The sequence below is a fragment of the Chelonia mydas genome, chromosome 15 (genome assembly GCF_015237465.2).
Source record: "Chelonia mydas isolate rCheMyd1 chromosome 15, rCheMyd1.pri.v2, whole genome shotgun sequence".
NCBI lineage: Eukaryota > Metazoa > Chordata > Testudines > Cheloniidae > Chelonia > Chelonia mydas.
In genome coordinates, this window is record NC_057856.1 from 29,899,098 (window position 1) to 29,919,736 (window position 20,639).

The following is a 20,639-nucleotide window of genomic DNA, read 5'->3' on the forward strand; positions in this document are numbered from 1 at the left end:
CTCTCAAGTTTTCATACCATCTCATTTTCAAAAAGGGATCACTGCACTGGATGTGCTTATGACCAGCTGTCTAGTGAACAGTGCAGTACTGGCCTTAACAATGGATGCCACTAGTTTGAAATTAGACACTCCTAGGTCTCTAAAAGGGGGGCTTTTCTTTAAAAAACCTAGCTCACCCTTCTTCCTGGACTAGAATAATGTGCTAAAGGGAGAAATGATTCTCCTCTCCTGTGCCCCCCCGTACCTTTGTAAATGGGGTTCAGATCTCTTAAATGACATTACAGCTAGTCTCTGCTGTTAGAATCAGAGCTTAAGGTTGTACAGGAGTGGGGTACTGGCTGGTGCTTTAAACTATCTCTTCCTACTAATCCACTCAATAGCACTAGGAGAGGCAGTTAAGTACTCTGCCTTTTGTCACTACATAAAAAACATATCTATAAACAAAATAGAATGCTAAGGCACATGTTTTTACCCCACTACTAAGTTAGGGAACTGTGTGAAATCCCTGGTTGGATTGTTTGGTTCAGTATTGGTAAGCACACAGTACATGGAGTTCCAGAAAGCTCAAGTAAAGAGTTGGGTAGTGCTAGTCCACTGAGCCTTGCTGTGCACCTGAAGGTTTGCATCCTCGACTGTAAAAATCTAAATCTTGCCCTCGTGTGTATTTTTAAAAGGAAAACATGAAATAGGAAAAACTGCTGCCTAAAATTCATCAAGCTTATCCTGTACTTTCACCCCCCAGAGAGTCGTAAGTTATCTTCCCACTTATTTTTTCCAGTACATTATTTCACTGTAATAGAAGGCAGCGATGTGGCTGAGCTCAACTGTTAAACTACTGCGAGGAACATTTTAAGTTGGTGCAGCTGTCTCACTTAAAACATGTGATATAATGGACAATAGGTGTGGAATCGGAGTTGCCTAAACAATCTGCTTGAGATTCCCACACTGTGCTTGTAGAGACCCATGTTGAGTTGCAGGTAGTTAGAGCCTTGTTAGTTCAAACGCCAGCTGCTCTTCTCAGATTTCCACGGCAGGCATCTGATGCAGCCGGCTGCCGCTCACGAAAGCTTGTGCTCAAATAAATTGGTTAGTTTCCAAGGTGCCACAAGTCCTCCTGTGCTTTTTGTGAATACAGACTAACATGGCTGCTACTCTGAAATAAGTTCAAAAGTAAATCATGAGTTGATTTACATATGGAAGTTTCTTCATCACAGGTGGTGAGGGCATAGGCAACTTAATCTCTTGGACCAGTTACTCTAACTGATATGAGATACAATTCAAGATCAGCACTATAACACAATTATGTGAATGAAGTCAGGCCAGGTCTACGTGAGAAAAGGTTTGATGGTATAGATCCAGTGGCAAATCCTTCTAATGGAGGTGCAGTCAACACCAAAGAAGTGCTTTGGCCTATATAGCTCACACCAGGTCCCCACATGAAATAAGCCATACTACCAAATGTACTTTGCCAGTATAAAATGTCACCAAAAATTAACACCCCTAAGTAACATCACTGTACCACAAAGTTTCTAGAGTACACCCAGCCTTATAAAATACAGAACAAAACTTAGATGTAGTTCAGCTGAGCACCATTAATTTCATAGTGCCCCATCCTTCATTTGCTATCAGCCCCCTTCCAATGGTCAGTGGTGGCTTTTAGTTTTACATTGTGCAGGATTTCCTTCATTGCCTGCCAGTGACACTCCTGAAGGGGCAAGGATGGGTTACTACAGCATGATAAAAAATTTGGCCATTTGATGGAGGTAGAATGAGGGAGTAAGAAAAGTAGCTGAATTTATTGGCAGTTTTCAATCCTTTATAATTTAAATGGCTGAACACTTTTTGAGGATATTAATGCTCTACAGTTAGGGAACCAGGCAGAGGTAGGTAAGTTGGTATAACTTGTGCCCCTTTGCTACCACATCCCTATCTGTAACAGCAGTTGAGACAGACACTGGCATATAGCTTGTTTCTCTTCTGGATTTGGCCTACTGATGATATACCTATGCCAGAAGATAAACAGGAAAACTAGGAGGACCAAAGATAAAGAACAAAACTATGGTTAATTCATCTAATTTTTAAATATGCACCACTTCTCAGTGTATTAGTTACACAGATATGAACTCACTTGGCACTGTTTATAGTACCATCTTGTATGTACTTTGTATTTGGCCCATATATCCCAAAGGCAAAGCACTTTAAAAGCCTGTTTATTGCATAAGTAGCAGGCAAATAATCCCAAACAATTTTATAATACTTAAGGATTGTACAGTAATTGTATGTAATACAGTAAACATTAAAGGCTAAATCATGAATACAAAATGGACAGAAATACAAGTTCATAAAAAGGCATTTTCACTTTCCTGTGCAGCATTTTCTTAGAGAAAGAATTACATTTCTGTAAGACCAAGAGGGGAAAAACATACAAGTTATTTGAAAGTGGGGTTCCAGCCACAGGAAAAAACCCACATCTTTTTGCACCTAAACTACTCCAGGTATTTTAATAGCTCCTGCCCTGCAGCCATTCAGAGTATGTCTACACGGCAATGTAAGACCAGGGTTGGCAGAACTCGAGTTAGTAGACTCTAGGTTCATTAACCTAGGGCTTGAGGATGTGTCTACACTGCAATAAAACACCCACACTGGCCATTGTCAGCTCTGCAGGGCCACAAACATTGCAGTGTAGATATCCAGGCTTGAGCTGAAGCCCAGGCTCTGGGACCCTGCCCTGTGAGCCTGAGTCAGCTGATACAGGCCAGCTGGAGATGGTTTCATCACAGTGTAGACATACCCTGAGCATCTACACTTATCTGTAACCACAGGTTAGGAATGGCTGAATGCTGGGTCCCAATAGGGGGCTCTAGCACCTACGCCACATAATGCGGTTCAGAGTCCTAGCACCCTCCAAAATGTGGCGACTCTAGCCCTTTGTTCATGATGCAGTGTGGGGAAATTTGACCATCCACCAAACTTGACTGTCCAGAGGAAAATGAAAGTCAGCCCATGGGATACTTTTGGCAGACTCCAGAGCACAAGTCCAGTATGGCGGAGCCTACTCTGCAAAGCAACAGGGCTTGAATGCTGGATCCTGGCTTGCCTCCACCCCCCTGCGGTTCTGGAACCCTTGGCTAGCGCAATTTGTGTATAGACACACGCGGGGTTAGGCTTGAGTCTGAGCTCAAACCCTTGGCGTACAGTGCAGCGTAGACATATCCACACAGTCCAAAGCGTAATGCTAAACAAGCTTTGGGCCCCATTTATGACTTTGGCAAACACCAACAATGGGTGGAGTAGATTAATACATTGAGCTAACCAGGGTTTGGTTGGAGTGGAGTCAGCTTTCGCTCCAAGTGCCATTTCCATAAAGTGCACCTCTGTCCTACTGGCTTCTTGAAAGGAAGTACCATAATAAGAATACTGCAGATATCACACCAGATGTATAACTGCTTAGTGCAATAACTTGCTACTACGACTAAGTAAGTAAGTAAGTAGAACAGAACTATTTAGACAAGGTGCAGTTTACCAACAGGACCATAAAACTTATGTTAGACATTTAAAAAAAAATCTAGATACATAATGTGAAGTGGGTGACATTTTAGCCACACTTGTACAGCTCTTCATGCCAGAGTCTAATTGAATCGGGTACTTGCAAAACCTGCCACCAACAAGGGAAAGATGTACAGTTATTCATCTGAAGGGACTTTCCCAGTTTTGGCACTGAGCAAGCTTTTTAAAAAAGTTGATATCCTTAAATAAAATTTTAGGAAACATGAAAATACTCTGCTTCCCACACATGATATGTAAAAACCACGTGTAGCGATGTCCTGATGGATACCTAGCAAATAGCATGCTTCATGTTCCTACTGTGCTGGTTCAAAGAAGTTCTTAAGTGGGGTTATTCTGTTTCATACAATGCATTACGAATGGTTGAATTTTGGTAATAGGTTTCAAAAATACTTCTCCACAATTCAAATCACAGCCTTGTCTAAATGCATTTCCAGATGCTTAGAGACAGTGCTAGATACGGGAGAGGGGACAGGATAAATTATTTATGAATCAGACTGCAACAGGATTATCCCCTACCTACTTGCTTTTAACCCCAAAATTGTACAGTACTTTAAAAAAGGCAGTTAATTACAACATCAGCATCCAACAGATATTATGGCACTTATTCTGTGTTTATATATACATACAAACACACAATTTTAAAAGGAAGAAACCTCTGCAGGTTTAATTTTTGTTTGTTAACCTAAAACAGAGCAAATTTTTATCACCAAAAAACCAACCTAAAGAATCATGATTTAGCAAACTAAACACTGCAGATTCTGCTTACAGAACGGTAGACAGCCTCCTACAATAGAGTTTCTGAATCAAACATTTATGTGAAAAATAAATTTTGCATTTATATATTCAGACAAAACATTATATGTGGAGTCTCGACCAGTTTTCCTGTAATCTCACCCTTGAACAGTAACACGAGTAGACTAACATGGCAAACTGCATGCGTGTGGTCCTATGGCTTTTGGGGCCTCCAGAGGAAACTATGAATTGTATGAGTATTTTATAAGAAGGGAAGGTGGTTAGCCTGGTGGAAAACCCATGCCTTCAGAGTTCAAACTTCCTCATGTTTTTATATGTATATAAATATGTATAACATCCAGGGTTTATAATCCAGTCATTATCTGATGGTTTAGCATCACTGGGAAATAGCTACGTTAAGTGTTGTTATAGTTAGAAAAAATAAGAACTACAACATATCTGCTCCCTCTTTGCATTCAGAGTCTTCTCACTTCGACAACAAAAATAATTCAGCTACTTCCTTTTAGCTCAACAGCATCTGCACAGCTACAGGGAATCACAAAACATGACCGTCAACGAAGTTCCCACTGCAAGACCAAATTCTGCCCTCCGTGGTTTAACTCACTGCAGATATTACTACTGTACAGGTGTCACTGAGCGCCTCTGAATCTTCGTTACTGATTAGATACGAATCAGAACAGCTGACATTCAGCTCTCCGGGGCAGGTTGTAGGACTGGTGGGTAGACAGGAAAAACATCTTTTTATATAGGAACTGAACAAATTGTTTGTAGCCAGATTGGAATCTCTGAATCTCATTTTTATAGGTTCACTTTCAAGTAGAACAGTGCTTGAAGGGATCATCAAAACAAGTCACTTCGTAGGCATGAGGTAATGTTTTTCAAAGAGCCTGACTTAGGCGTTTAAGTCCACATTTTCAAAGGTGACCGGCACTTAGGACCCAAGTCTCACTGACTTTCAGTAAGACTCTGACTCTTTAAGTACCCGTGTCACCTTTGAAAATGAGAATTCAGGTGCTTTTGAAAATGTTACCCATGATCTTTAAAGAAAAAGGTACTGGAACTTGGCTAGGGAATACATTAAAGTGGTTGGTTAGCACATGGTGGGTTGTGTATTGAAGGTGACCCTTAAGAAGGTGTCAGTCTGTATATAGTTTGTAGTTTTTGGAAGCTTTGCATGAGAGGTACTATATAAAAAGTGTATTTTTCACATTCCACTACAGTGAGGTATAGATATGATGTACCGTGTCAGGCATGGCTTCTTTTGAACTGGCCCTCTTATCTTCCATTCTAAAGAAATCACAGAACTCTTTAGTGAAACTGCATCTAAAAAGATATTAAACAATACTGCTGCAAACAAGACTTAAAGCCTTAAAAAGAGGACACTAAAATGGGAACAAATGCTGTGGGAAACTTCAGAAGGAGTTTTTTAGAGAAAGGAAAATGATGGGTTTTAACCACTAATGCCTTTCTAAAGTAACATCCAATGTATAGACTAGTGGCATAGTGACAACTAAAAGAAACTAAATCTCATGCTTCCTTCCAAAATAGATAAAAGTGACAAAGACCTTGTATAGTTAACATTTAATAGGTTTGGATGCCCACAACTACTACAGTTTCAGCAGACTAAGGACTTGTTATTGCACAACAGTTGATATGGAACAGAAAATATAAACTTTGTATTCAGTTCTCAGGAAGACTATATAAAACTTCATTCTACTGACTGTTCAACAGTTACACTCCTGGAGCCTTCACAGTCCACTGTCCTGCTGAGAGTGAGTTTGTTATTGAAGGGGATTCACCATGCAGAGCAGTTCAAGGATGTACAGACCAAAGGCTAGATTCTGCCCTTTGATATGCGCATTTGACTTCAATGAGAGTTTTGTGCGCGTGTGCAATATCCGAAAGCAGAATACAGCTCCAAGGAATCGCCTAAAAGAACCTCTGATACAATGTTGGTACGTGATATTGGATCAACAGCTGTTTGCAACATACTATATTCTGTAATTAAACTGGCAACACAGGCACAAAAATAAGGCAGTGGGTTAAATTAATCTTTGAAAGTTCTGTTAGAAAACATGCAAAAATAATACTGAGTTTAAAAAAAGTTTAACTTGCCCCCTTAGTTTTCTTGTAAAAATTTGAAAAGTTATGTCTAAATTTAAACTCCAATCTCTAAAAAACCAAGACTAAAAAACCCGACAGGACTCAGTTGTTGTTCTCTTTGGTTGTGATGGTAACCAGTTGTTTAGCAGCCTTGGCAATGTCATAAGCACACTGAATAACTTGCTGAGTGACCAGCTGGATGTCCGTGGTAGGGCAGGTCTCTAGGGGCAGGGTTTTTTTGCATTCAGACTGGAGTCTGTAGGCACTCGATGTCAGCAGCCGCAGCGACGTCCTTACCAGCTCAGATTTGGGTTTCTAGGAAGGGAAAAGCAAACAAAGCTCGAGCTGGCTAGCATGGGTTACACACAACGGTTTTAGGATGACTTTGAATCAGTGAGATTTAGAGATCTGTTTGCAAATGCTCTAAGACTGTAGCCAAGTGGCCCAGGCTCAGTAGCTTTTCCCTGATCCAAGGCCAGGAAAGGAAGAGCTTGCAGGGCACCTCGTGGCAAGGCGAGACACTGGGCAGAAGCAGACCTTTTGGAATTCATTGAGACCCACACATAGACAATTATTTGCTCCCAGGAAGCTGCCTATAAAAAAGACCTGAGAAGTATTCTAAAGACTGCTACATCCACGCGAGTCACAAGATGACAGGTCAGGCAAAGTTCTGGTCCAGCTCCATCGCTGTTCAAGCAAGATGTAAGCATCCTTCTGGGAACTGTGGGCATTTACACATCTCAACCAACCTGAGTCCTGGTGTACCAACTAACCCTACCCACTTGGCATGGTGACAAATACAAAGGTGCGAAGTCTGACAAAGACCCTCGTACCTATCTTTTGCTTTTTGTTCATTGCAAAAAATCTAAACCCAGGGAGGAACCACTGTAAAATAAAAAGGAGCGAAACCTTAGGAATTTTAAATTTCCTTATTGATTTTCTTAACCAAATCAACACAAAAACCCTCCATGTCCAATCAGAAATATTTCATTCATTGCACCAACTTCCCTTAAAGGTTCTTCTGTCACAAAGCCTCAAGATGAGTGAGATTGAAAGCAGAATACATTTGAGAAACATTGCCATTGCTGAAGAAATAAAGTGACTCACTTTTGGGAACAAGGCTGCCATTTCTGTTACTGCCACATGTATTCTTTCCGAGCACGGTATATAACTGCAAGAAGATTCAAAAGATTATTCAAAAGCAGCAAAAACATTGAATTTTCTTGAAGTTCCATTAGTTAGTGACTATTTCTCCAAAAGCAAACCAGTTAACAGAACAGCACATTATCTTCTAACATTGTCTTAGCACAGCCTCCAAACACAAACTGTAGCAGAGTCTGCAACACACAAGTCTGATGAAGCTTCCCATTGAAACATTCATTAGTAAATTATGTACAAATCTGTGTTTCAACCACACTGTACTACAAACAACTTCAGGAAAAGCAAGAACTTCACAGCTGATGTAAGGCTCTTTGCATTAGCTACATCAAAATTTTAAACTATTCTTGGATTAACACAGTTTGTGGGGGAAGGAGTAATGGGTTGCCCACACTATCCTGTATCCAGCACGGTCAGATACTAATATCCTGATCTGTACTCAAGTATGGAAATACATGCTTACAAATGTGAAAAGGGCACATTAGTGTATATGACTGACATTTCCTAAAGTCATGATTTGTACATTCAAATTTTAGAGTTTGGCTCGGCGTTCCCACAGAAGTGGCACAACATGTTCTAGAGGGGTTTATCTGCCTGTTCAAAATGTAACATATCAGAGATTTGTAAAAATTTATATACACATGTATGTGTGTGTGTGTGTAAATGGCCAGAAGACAATTGCAGGCACAAAATGAAAAATTTCAGATTCTGCAGTTTAAAGGGTATTTTAACTGGAGACATCAGGATTGCACAAGAGTAACTAAGATCCCAGAGGGACTCTCATATCCCAGGCTGAGTGTGCAGGGCTGACAAAAAACAAACACAAAACACATCCTTGTGCGTGTAGATAGTCATCAGATTTAATCCGCTATCATTTTAAGAATGGAATTTTCTGTACAAGCCCCAAGGTACTATGAAATGAAACTTTAATAAAAGATTTAAGTAAGTAAGCTGCCAAGTCAAAGATCTATGCAGACTTAGATATATACTAACCTTGGAAGTGGAGCTGAAAAATCTTTAAAAAAAACAAAAAAAAATTTAAATGTTTAAGTTTTACACAAATATTATTTTGTCAACAATCTGGGATGATCAAAATTAGAAATGAGACCTATTAGGTCACCTTGTCCATACCCTGGTAGCCAGTGCAGACTGCTTTCTTACAAATGATCTGTGGTTATATTTATGAAGTTCGGAGTTTCTCCAAGAAAAGGTTTGCTATTTATCTTTACATCACATCTGCATAAAGCTATTTTCAAACAAACACTCAGTAGCAATATCTAAGGTGTATGACCGCCACGGACATTTTCACCAGTAAGCTCCCAACTGAGCTTCGAAACACACACAAAGATTGATCAAAAGCTCAAAGTGAGAGTGCACAGTATATTGCAGTGTTGCTGTAGCCATGTGGGTCCCAGGATGTTAGAAAGACAAGGTGGGTGAGCCAATATTTTTTATTGGACCAATTTCATCCACCTGGTCTCTCTAATATCCTGGGACTGACACAGCTACAACGCTGCATAAAATATATTGTGAGAGACCATTCCAGGTGGAGAGGCCTGTTAACACCTCTGCAGTCATAGGACAAAAAAGGCGGGTAGTGGGTTACTGATTGTTGTAATAAGCCGTAAATCCAGTGTCTTTATTAAGACCACGATTTTCAGTGTCTAGCAAAGTTATGAATTTAAGTTCCCAGGCTCCTCTTTTGAAGAGGATGTGCAGGTTTCCTTTGAAGATGAGGACTGAGAGGTCAGATATGGAGAGATCGTTTTGTGAAAAAAGTGTTCGCCCATGGGTGCTGTGGGGTGTGTGTCTGATTTTCTGTGAGAGTTCATTTGAGGGAGTCATGATTGTCTGGTTCACCCACATATTTGTTATTGGGGCATTGGATGAGGCACACCACATTGTGATCAGCACGTGTAGGACCTATGAACTTTGAAAGGTGTTTTGTTGGGGGTACTGAATGGTCTCCTATAATATGTGTGAACTACTTATGCTAAACAATCTGTTACACCTTGCATTTAAGGTGTGACCCTGAGTACCTTTCTCAGACCTGAAGAAAAGCTCTATGTAGCTCAAAAGCGTGTCTCTTTTACCAACAGAAGTTGGTCCTATAAAAAGACATTACTTCCCCCACCTTGTCTCTCTAGTGCACAGTATAGCCAATCTCAACTCATGTCACTCGTCAGGGCTTCTCAGGGTCAAAGGTTAACACCTGTAGCATTCTTTAGCTTGCTGTGAAGACACAGGCCCAGGAAACAATTCACTTTAGAGAACATTTATTTCCATACTTGACAGTCCATTGTGAACATTAGGCTGTCAATGCAATATTGTTTGATGTTAAATTTTCCCCATTCTTCATTGCATAAATCAAAGATTACCAATTTAAAGAGAAGCTGTTATGTAACTCCTAAATCTTATTGAGGATGCACACCTCACTTTTTTGGTGAAGTGTAACTACAAGACTGTAAAACTTCATCTAACGCGAACTGAAAAAAAATGAAGAATGCCTGGTGAATGTAGACACGGTGAACATGTACTACACAAAACCACCAAGAGACAGCAACTGGTAAAATACATAGATTTCATCATAGTTAATGTTTACTTCTCGACTGCATAGTTTAGGCTAAACTTTCAATTATTCTGTTAAACAGAACTATTACAAAGTGATAACTTAATAATCCAAAAGTAGATTTTAAGAATCCTTACAGATTCTACATTAGACCCTGAAAAATATTTAAAAATTAGAATTAAAATTGATCTCTGTTCAAAAGAGAAGCTTCTGGTCAATAATTTTAAAGTTACCTGAAGCCTGTAAGAAGTTTAGCCTTCTGTCAAAAGCCTACTTTTAAAACCTATACTTTCCAAATACTCCATTTAAGCTAATAATCTGCAGGATAGAATAGTTAAAACTATAAACTAGTATTTTTAAAATTAGTTTATCAGGCAGTACCATTCAAAAGAAGAATATTTTTCTTTAGCATAATCTCTCAATTCTAGATCTAAAAAGCACTTTCAGACTGAAATCACAATCATTTTATTCAATTAATTTGCAATACTGAACATGCAAAAAACATGTAAATTACAGATACACTAAAAAGGAAAGCAACACACTTAGGGGTCATTTGAGTTATGCAGGAAAGTGGCTATAAAAGGGGGACATCTTGACTGTGTATGTGTGTTGCATTCCCGTGAGCTCTTCCAAACAAAATGAGACTTCCCACCATCACTAGCTTTTTATCAAAAGTGCACGGTAGCAATCCCTGCTCTGCTAGAGAGGAGAGGAGGGCTAATAACCCATTTACTCTCCATGAGCCACACTGAATAGTAGAGGAAACCTACAGAAAACGACAAAAATGTGCCGTTTAAGCCTCCACTGATTTCCAGGGCATAGCAAGAGGCCCCAGTAATTACGGAATGTAAGAGTGTTTTAGAGATGCAATAAGTTCGGGCATAGTTCCGGGCCATCTGGGTTTGTTGCATCAAAGTTTTCAATGTATATTTGAGGAAAGCCTCGACTGATGTAAGATAAGCAGTTGAAACTCTAGGTACTTTATTAGTACTATTATTTGTATCACACTAGCATCTAGCAACCCCTGGACCCCTTTGTACAAAATGTGCAGACAAAATGATACTTCTCACTAGATGATTTTTTTTTTTTTTTTTTTTTTTTTAAAAACACACAGACTAAAATCTGGGTAGACATGAGAGGTCATAGTGGGACTGAACTGGCTTCTTAAATCTACACAGATTTTAGGGAATTGTCACACATTTTGAAAAAATTCTTATTGCAGAGAATTTCTGAAGACTTCCTGTAACCCTTCCTCTCACTTTGATATTGATGACTGGCCAAAATAGTGTTTAGGATTAAACCTTGGGGAATGGTCACAACCCATAAACACTGGATTTTAAACAGGTTTTGTATCTCAGATACAGTAGGCATTAAAGATCAGAACAGTATTTTGGTCAGGTTTTGAAGTTTTAGGTTGCCATTACATAAACTTATTAAAACCTAAAATTTAGTTTTGATGATAATTTATCCAAGCTAGAAACTAGGCTCTAGTATTACCATAAACAGAATTATTAGACTAAAAGAATAAATGTTGTGTATTCTGGGTCATGCAAATAATGCTATTTCTGCAGTACAGGGCATGGACACTGCAACAACAAATTATGTCATCAACGATCAGATGCAGATTATTTTGATAGACAATGACCAGAATGGAGACAAAAGCTAGGGCTGTCAGAGGGAAACCTCAAGCCTCTGTTAGCTGTACCACTAGGCCCTGATCTTGCTCCCAGTGATGTCAACAGTAAAAGCTTCACAGGACATAGGATTAGCCCAGAAACTCTTAGTACTTATTACCTATAAGTTTTCTTCTCATTTAAAGCCTTTCATGCATAACCTCTAACCACCCCGGTGTTGAACGTGCATGAGTGGGGAAAGGCAGCAGAGAAAAAGAGAAAGGACACTGTGCCTGGAAGGCAGGGACAGAGGCCAGAGTACCAGGAGGTAGGATCAGGCTGCAGGGGAGCTCTCTCAGCCCACGGAACCAGTGTACTGAAACAGCCGAGGCTATGTCTGAGCTTAAGCATGCTTGCACGCTCTAATGGTCTATTTAGACAGATGAGTACAGGAAAAGGAACAAAAGAGAATGAGAAAACGGAAGGAGTTTCATTAGGATGATGAAAGAACAATTAACATTCATGTTCAGATTATCCATGTGGCAAGTCATTTTTATTTACAATATTCCCAACAAAAGTTTGGAAGCCATCTCATTACAGTTCTCAGAAGCTCAATTATACGACAAATGTATTTGCAATGTGACTTCTCTGAATAGCCTTATTCATATCAGAATTAAGTTGAATAGATTTGTTCCATTATTTTCCCATATCACTTTCCCCCTGCTATGTGATGCATTGAGCAGTAGCACATCTGAGGCAAAGCCATGCAATGCAATACAATACAATATTGCATTTTTGTTCATGGCTAAGAGCTTTGGAGGGTCATGTTCACGGCTAAGAGCTTTGGAGGGTCATGTTCACCTAAGTATGATAACCAACATGCTCCATTTGTGGCATAGAAGAAACACTGCTTTAATAACCAAACAACTTGTTCCTTATTCTGATCTCTTAAAGCCTTCCCCTCAATATCTTTCTTCTATAACAAAAAAGGGAGAGAAGATGTCTTTTTGCAAGGCTAATCATTATTTCTTTCAAAAGATTGCTCTGTTTATTTTTTCTTATTTGCATTTATGAATTTAAGTTGTTTTATTTACAGAGCTAGAGATACATGTCCCTTGTGTAAAAAAAACGCTCCCTTAACTTGAGGCACCAGAAAACATGAGGAAGGATTAAAAGTATTCTTTACTAAGTAGCTTTACCTAATTTAGCAGGGGAAAAACATGTCCTGGGATCTTTATTCTAGATGATTTTGGTGTGTTTCGACTATTGTTACTGGTAAAATATACAAATAACCAATATTCTTATTTAAAATTTTATTTTTTTTTACTGCATCTCCCCTTTGTAAAAATCCTGGGAGCAGAAAAGAAGAGTGGTTTATGGAAGGGATTAAGTCTGAATTTTCACTCAAGTGAGCTGAGTCAGAAAATGCACTCTGACTTCTCCACCCAGGATCACAAAGGAAACACGTGCATCTCCCTCCTAGCCAAAGCGAAGTGCAAACCAAGTAAATAAAGTATGGAAGAAGCAGAAGTGGCCCCCAGAATGCAACCGTTGCCTATTTTTCTCAGTTGTGGAGGTAAAGAACTCAGAAATTAAACTATATGAGCTGCAAGATTTAACAAAGGTAGTTAGCTGGTTTCACGGGTAACGTGTTGTGTAGTCCTTCAGCGCTGAGGCTGTGACTGCCGTTCTAATATGAGAATTGCCACAGGAAAAGAGAAATTTATTTGGAGCCTAGGACCACTCAGGGCTAACATGGAATGCACTAACATGTGCTATGATATACCTGCCATTATATGCCTATAAAAAACTACCTAGGAGAACCACCTGCTGTTTGTGCACTACAAAGAATCATTACCAACAACTCATGGAGATCTGGCAGAGTTAATGGTCAGGTCAGACTGCATGGGGGGAAGCTCAGGCCGAGTACTAACTTGTTGTTCAGATAAATAAGCCGCTTTGATTTTTAGCACTGGCAAACTTGAGAAGCGTATCTAGTTCTTGGCTCTACTCTAACAGTTAAGCCGTTAGCAAAAGCTGTTCTATTGCTGTAAAAAACAGACGATACAAGGCTATTGCTAGGGCCCTACCAAATTCATGGTCCATTTTGGTCAATTTCACGGTTTTAAAATTAGTCAGTTTCACATTTTCAGATGTTTATATCTGAAATTTCAGGGTGTTGTAGCCTGGGGGGGGGGTCCCGACCCAAAAGAGGGTTGTGGGGGTAGGTGCCACAAAGCAGTTGTGTTTGTCGAGGGGGGGAGGGGGGGTCGTGGGATTGCCACCCTCACTTCTGTGCTGCCTTCAGAATTGGGTTCTGAAGGCAGCACAGCCATGGAACTTTCTCCAGCTAGAGGAGGTACCCGGAGGTGGGTTAAACCTCCCGCCCCGCCCAAGCAGCCACACAGGGGAAGAGGAAATCCTGTCCTTCCCCAGCCCGGCCAGGACTAGCAGTTAGGAGCCCCCGACAGGGGTGCTTTCAGCAACACGGGGAGATCAGACCCACCTCCGGGAACCTCCTCTGGCTGCAGGAAGCTCTGAAGGCAGCGCAGCCACAGAGCTTCCTGCAGCCCAGGGAGGTACCTGGAAGTGGGGCTGATCTACCCCAAGAAGTGGCCATGCAGGGGAAGAGGAAGTCCCATCCCTCCCCAGCCTGGCAGTCTAACAGCTGAAGCACAGTGCATGGTAGGAGCCCTCATCTGGGGCACCCATAGCCCTGCTCCTCCCCCCTGTCCAATATGTAGATTTCATGGGAGAGGTCTGATTTCATGGTCCATGATGTGTTTTTCCTAGCCGTGAATTTGATAGGGCCCTAACTATTACAGAGAACATAGCAATTATGTACACAAACAAAACTATCTGCAGGTTAAGGGCCAAATCCTTCCTGACTGCAGTTGTTTCACAGAGATTACACTCAGTTACTGCTGAACGTTCCCTTCTAGGTGCCATGATCTATAACTCCTGTGTAGTCTGAGGATCCATGGGTAAATCCCACTTGTCCCTGGGCCTCTGCAGGGGTCCCTTGACCTCCGCTTTCTTGGCAACAGGATTTGCAATGGAGCCATCTCCCAGCACTTCCCCTGGCTTGTACTGCTTCTTACTGAGTGGGATGCGGGCAGACTGGGAGTAGACACTGCTCCAAACAGCAGCTACTCCCATGGATATCTGCCAAGTCCCGAGGAAGCGTTCCATGGAGAGAATCTGTTCCATGTCCTTTTGCCCACAGCCCCAACATCATCTGCTGCTCCCCGCAGCCAAGGGAACACATGACCATACATGATTCATTTACATGAAATTAAAGTTTCTATGCTTGGAAGCATTTTACTATGTTTTTTAATCTTGGAAATTCCAGAGCACTTAGACTCCCCTTCTTACCTGTCATGCTTATTCTCTTGTGCCGCTCGCAGCAGCTCCTGGATATTTTTAGTGATCTGTTCAGTTTTTCGAATAACATCTTCTGTACTGGGCAAAGTGGAACTTGGGGTTGCATCTGTATCCGAGTTCTCGGGGATAGCCCCTTCCCCCTGCCAAATGACACTTCTCTGCCTTCCTTTCCTACCTGGCCTGGGGAAAAAAGGAAGAATGTTGAAGTGGTCACTGTACTACAGAGCAGTTTCTATTAGCACTTAACTAGGGCTTTATGCCTTCAGACAGTATACAGACACAAACATTAGCTCATTCATGTAATAAGACATACCCCGTCTCATCCAGCTCCAAACTGGGGGTGGGGTTATCATAGTCACTTTCAGGCATGCTATTCTGTTTCTCTAATTTCGATGCCTACAAAGAATAAAGAAATGTTTAAGGATAGTACCTTAAAAAAGAAAGGGTCAAGAACTTTGCCAGGGAACTATTCCCTGTATAAACTAGTTACTTCTCTTTGCACAAGACTTCATTTAGGTCCTACATTACTTTACAAGCTCAACCTGTCATGGCCATTAGTGTCTGTTCTGTGCTACGTTATACTCACTCTCACATTTTAGGCTAAGATCTTATGGGCTGAGATTTTGTTAATTTCTGTCACTGACAGCTGCCATGTATGCTTACGTCACTTTATGCAGCAGCAATGCTGAAAGGAGTTAAATACTGTAGATTATTCCTCCATTTCACCTAAAAGAAATAAAGTTACTTGCCTGGCTAGTTATTCCTTCTTTAGTAAGTAGTTTCTTCATAAAGTACATTTAGTATTTTATTTTTAAAATACATTTTGTACCTTAACATATCAGGGAATGTTCTTCCCCAACCATTACAAGCTGTTCAGCTTTACAGAGCAGGGGTTCTGCTTCTTTAACATCATAACCCAACATTCAGCCACTTGCCACTGATGATCTTCCTGCCCCCAAGAAAATTTTGCCTCTGTTCCCAAGATATTCAAAAGGGACACCACACAACGATCTTGGGATCACTTCTGGAGTCTGACAACCACCCAGTTTCAAATGACTGAGCAAATGTGCTTGGAAAATGGAATTAGCTCAACTCCCAGACAACCACAAGTCTTACGTCTTCCAGTGCAACATATGACCACTTTATGGGCAAGAGGGGGACATCACCTATTATTGAGTGGCCTCTAACCTTCCTCAATATGACACACTTAGCATACTTTTTCCTGAGCAGAGGGAGCATAATAACTGAGTTTACTTGTATTCTTATGACTTGGGATTTGTATCCCTTGAGATGCCATCATATGGTCCTCTAAACTCAGGAAGTTTCTCTCATTAGATTCCATGTAATCTTTCAGGTAACAAGTTATTCTACCACTTCTGTGAGCTCCTGGTATAATTTATACCCAGGGAATATAAATCCCAATGATTTTTGTTCTGAATACCTCACTACCACACCAATCCCAGGAATTCATATCCATGGAAAGTTTGCAACTTGGGAATAATTCCATGGGACTGAAAAACATAATGCAAAAGCAAGAAAGGAAAGTATACTCTGGAGCTCTCTCCCTCCTTCCTCAAACAGCAGCTCTGGATTACTACTTATTCTTGTCTTCTGGGCCTGATACCAAAGAACAGCAAAGATGCAGCAACTTACCAACTACAACTCCCCTCAGTGGTGCCCAGACCAGGGCATTCTACATTAGTACACATTTTTCTAGAAGACAGACAATTATACCCTTCCCACTTATAAACATGCTACATTAATGTCACTCTGAAGTTTGGTCTTTTACTGCACAGTGCAGATCCTGGCACTGAAGTAAAATCCAATCCCAACAATGCTATGGGATTTCCTCATTCACAGTCACATTAACCTCCCACTGATCTTTATTAGAAAAACAGAGTGAAGATCAAGGGAATCTCCAGAAATGGATTTTAAAGGAAGGCTCAAATCAGCGTACTTAACATGCACTGTCCATTATAACAGGCATAAATTAGGCTAAGGCTGATGGACAACCCTTTCTATTATTCTTATTTACAGAGGTACCTCCATGTGCCAGTTGTTTTCCAAACACTGAAGGACAGTCCCTGCTCTGAACAAAAACTCAAACTATCCAATTTACAGCTACCTTGCATAGAAAGAAACCTAAATTGTGGTGTTCTTTTGATTACATCTAGTAAGGGAACAAGAGAAGATAGAATCTGAAAACAATACTAGGCATACTCTGACAATATAAAGCTGTACATAATAGCATTTGTATGGCATTTATTTATTTAGCAGATGGTACACAGATAGAAACTGTTTGCTAAATGGCAAAGCTGAATACTCTGGTCACAAACAAAAACAGCCAGTTAAAAAACCAGGACTTAGCCTTACTATTGGAATTAGATGTGTAAAGTAGGATTAACTCCCCCCACAACAAACCTGAGAAAGTTTTTAGTTCCAGTGATAAATCAACTGTACCCAAATTGGCAATTCACACTTTACTGTGAAGGAAGACAGTCACTTAACGATTTGTCATCTGCTACTATTCCATGTAAATCAAGTATTTTTCAGATTGGGCAGAATTCGCCATATCACTTGTAGTCAGAATTAACTTATGTTCTGAGGTTTTAACGAGGGACTTTCATGCTGAACAAATATCTTGCTAAAAAAATAAGCATCTGAAAGGCAAATGAACCCTCAAAATGTTGATATACAAAGCTCTATTCCTCACAATTCAACTGTTAAATAAAAGCTTGACTTGAGACACTACATAGCTGCCAAAGAACCAGACTGATACAGCGTCAGCTACAGGGTTGTGATTTCACTGCGGCATCAGACACATGGAACAGTTGAGCTAAAAAGGGAGAGAAGGTCTTTTTTAAAGAAAGATATCTGCAAAAATAGGCTTGTTTTAAAAAGTCATCTATGAATGCTTTTCTCCTTTAGTTTGCTCCTGTGAAAGTCCTGCTTTAATAATGAAAAGTGGAGCTTAAATCAGTAACACACAATACTACAAAATGGGTTCTGTCAAAACTACCCATAAATATATTTGTATAAAACAACATAAAAGTATAGGAAGAATACAAATGTATTAAGGAGTATATAATGATGATAGTTACATCTATTAAAGACACTTAATAATTGCTGATCCAAGCTGCAGATGAGAAATGCAAATCACTCACTATGATGACCCAAGGGTGAGTCAGCTATCATACATTTATGCAAATGTTTCATCTTGCTCAAAGAGTGTGTAAAAGATATCCGTTTTAAAGTAACTTATTCTGAAATATGTTGAATAAACATGTATAGCAAGAATCTATTTGTTAAAAGCACAGTTCTTTTACAATGGTTACCTTGTAGTTGGGGCTGGTTCAGATGGCATTATTCTGCAATTTTTTGGATACATAGAAATATTTCTAAGATCCCACACAAAATGTAAAGTCTATAAAAAAGAAATCAGGCATGACCAGTCTACTGTATCAGATTGTTCAATTAGCCAGCCATCCCTAACCTTGCGATTTTGTAGTGCGGACACTTCATTCTGTGCTTCTATTAACTGTCCTCACATTGGGTTGGATTTAAGACTGCAGTGGAAAAGTATATAACAAGGATGAGAATATAGCAGGGGTTCTCAAACTTCACTGCACCGCAATCTCCTTCTGACAACAAAAATTACTGCAGGACCCCAGGAGAGGGGGACTGGAACCTGCCCAAGCCCCACCATCCCAGGTGGGGAGGTAAAGCCAAAGCCTCACTGCCCCAGGCCGGGGGGCCAAAGCCGAAGCCCAAGGGCTTCAACCTCAGACTGGGGATCGGTAACCTTAACCCCGCTGCCCAGGGCTGAAGCCCTCGGGCTTGGGCTCTGGCCCTGGGTCCCAGCAAGTCTAAGCCAACCCTGGTGACCCCATTAAAATGGGGTCGTGACCCAATTTGGGATTCCAACCCACAGTTTGAGAACCGCATACTTATCTGTTTCACATTTCAATGTTTTCATAAAAAGGTATATAATCACAGAATCACAGGGCTGGAAGGGACCTCGAGAGGTCATCTAGTCCAGTCCCCTGCACTCCTGGCAGGACTATTATCTAGACCATAATGCCTCAGTGAACCCTGCAGTTCTGTAGTTCGGAACTAAAACTGTTCATCTATGAGTCAGAAACAATGCAAATAGAAGTATCTTTGGGATACCATAGACTTTTATAGAGCAGTTAAAAATCCCATAATGCAATGGCTTCTTTTTTTTTTTTTTTTTAGTCAGTGTCGTGCTTTTGTAAGGACCTAGCAACCAACGTTTGCTGATTCTCAGGCAGCAGCAATGTAAGCTTCCTCTACATGGTGCCATGAAGGTACTTTGAACCCTGAGCTAAAAGGAGCATTGCTAGGAATGAGTTCAGTCTTCAGGCCCATTCGAGCCTTCACTTCTTTCAGTACCACCAGTAAAAGGGCTACGCAACGTTAAATGAAGTGGTGGGTGATATGGATGCTTGTCTGATATAACTGGACAAAGAGCTCACTCATTTCAAACACTCTACCGAACAGCTGTCAAAAAGTAACTTCTCTGCCCATCAGTACCACCCTGGATTGGATGCAAAGTGGTGACCCCTAGAGGTAACGGGCTCCATAGCTTTTACTAACCCTTTGAGCATACCTGTGTCCCATGCAATGCATTTTAGTCAGCAGAAAAAGTACATACTGATATTTCATGAGCCAGTAAGTGCTTGCTAAATTACTTTTCTTCAGCAACCAGCTCATTTTCAACAGCATATTGTGGGATAAGTGATCTGGAGCATGGTGTTAAATCCTACAGGTATTTTAGTTGGTGTGAAGTTAGACAAGAGTGAAGCAAGGCGTGTCCATAGTATGTGGCAAAAGAAAGTGAAAGTGATGAAGTGCTGCTTCATGCAGGGATGAAGGCCAGTTAGCAGACAGAGGGGAAAGGACAGAGGCACAAGGCTTCCAGGGAGATGGCCACCTCCTCCAGGTAACAGACCAATTCAGAAGGTACTTAACCCTTCGTGTGCTTTCATCCCTTGACCAGGAAAGCGTGGAGGGGAAGGAAGGCAGAGATGAAGAGGAGGTCACAAACGCACTCCTCCCGATCTAAAAAAAAAAAGGGGGGGGGGAGAGGGGAGAGAAAAACACTCGGGAAAACAAAATAAAGAACCCACAAATACTCTGAAAATAACTTTTAAACATATGTACATTTTAAAAATTGGATAGTCAAAGAGATGACATGGTCAGAATGACTGAGAAAACTGACTGAGCTAGACTGGACTTGTAACTCTGGCAAAACGCATTTGACTTCTTCAAGCTAATTCTGGTATCCGTATTAAAAGATGTTGAATTCCAAAAAGTGAACAAATACATTCACCAAAATTCTGTTTCTGCAAAGGCGTTCATTTAACTAATATATGCCACTAGGTTTGGGTAGAAAGATTTTATTAAAGGAAATAAGTATGTTTCTGTAACCAAGTTGCACAAGGAAGAAAATAATGCTTCAGAACTGTTAG

General features: G+C 40.5%; 1 protein-coding gene across 19 annotated transcripts in view; it reads right to left on the reverse strand.

The window, feature by feature from the left end:
- Positions 1 to 2,194: 2,194 nt before the first annotated feature.
- Positions 2,195 to 20,639, reverse strand: part of GIT2 (GIT ArfGAP 2) — a 51,864-nt gene continuing 33,419 nt past the window's right edge. For 8 of the 19 annotated variants that reach the window (XM_037878804.2, XM_037878808.2, XM_037878807.2 and 5 more), the window contains 5 exons: positions 20,140 to 20,229; positions 15,461 to 15,543; positions 15,139 to 15,327; positions 7,531 to 7,594; positions 2,195 to 6,738 (listed from right to left, as the gene is read on the reverse strand). In XM_037878804.2, coding sequence (XP_037734732.1) covers positions 6,526 to 6,738; positions 7,531 to 7,594; positions 15,139 to 15,327; positions 15,461 to 15,543; positions 20,140 to 20,229 — 639 coding nt within the window. In that variant the 3' untranslated portion in view covers positions 2,195 to 6,525. Of the gene's footprint in view, positions 6,739 to 7,526; positions 7,595 to 8,574; positions 8,597 to 15,138; positions 15,328 to 15,460; positions 15,544 to 20,139; positions 20,230 to 20,639 lie in introns of all 19 variants that reach the window. The other 11 variants (XM_037878806.2, XM_043529553.1, XM_043529562.1 and 8 more) reach the window with 4 other exon arrangements.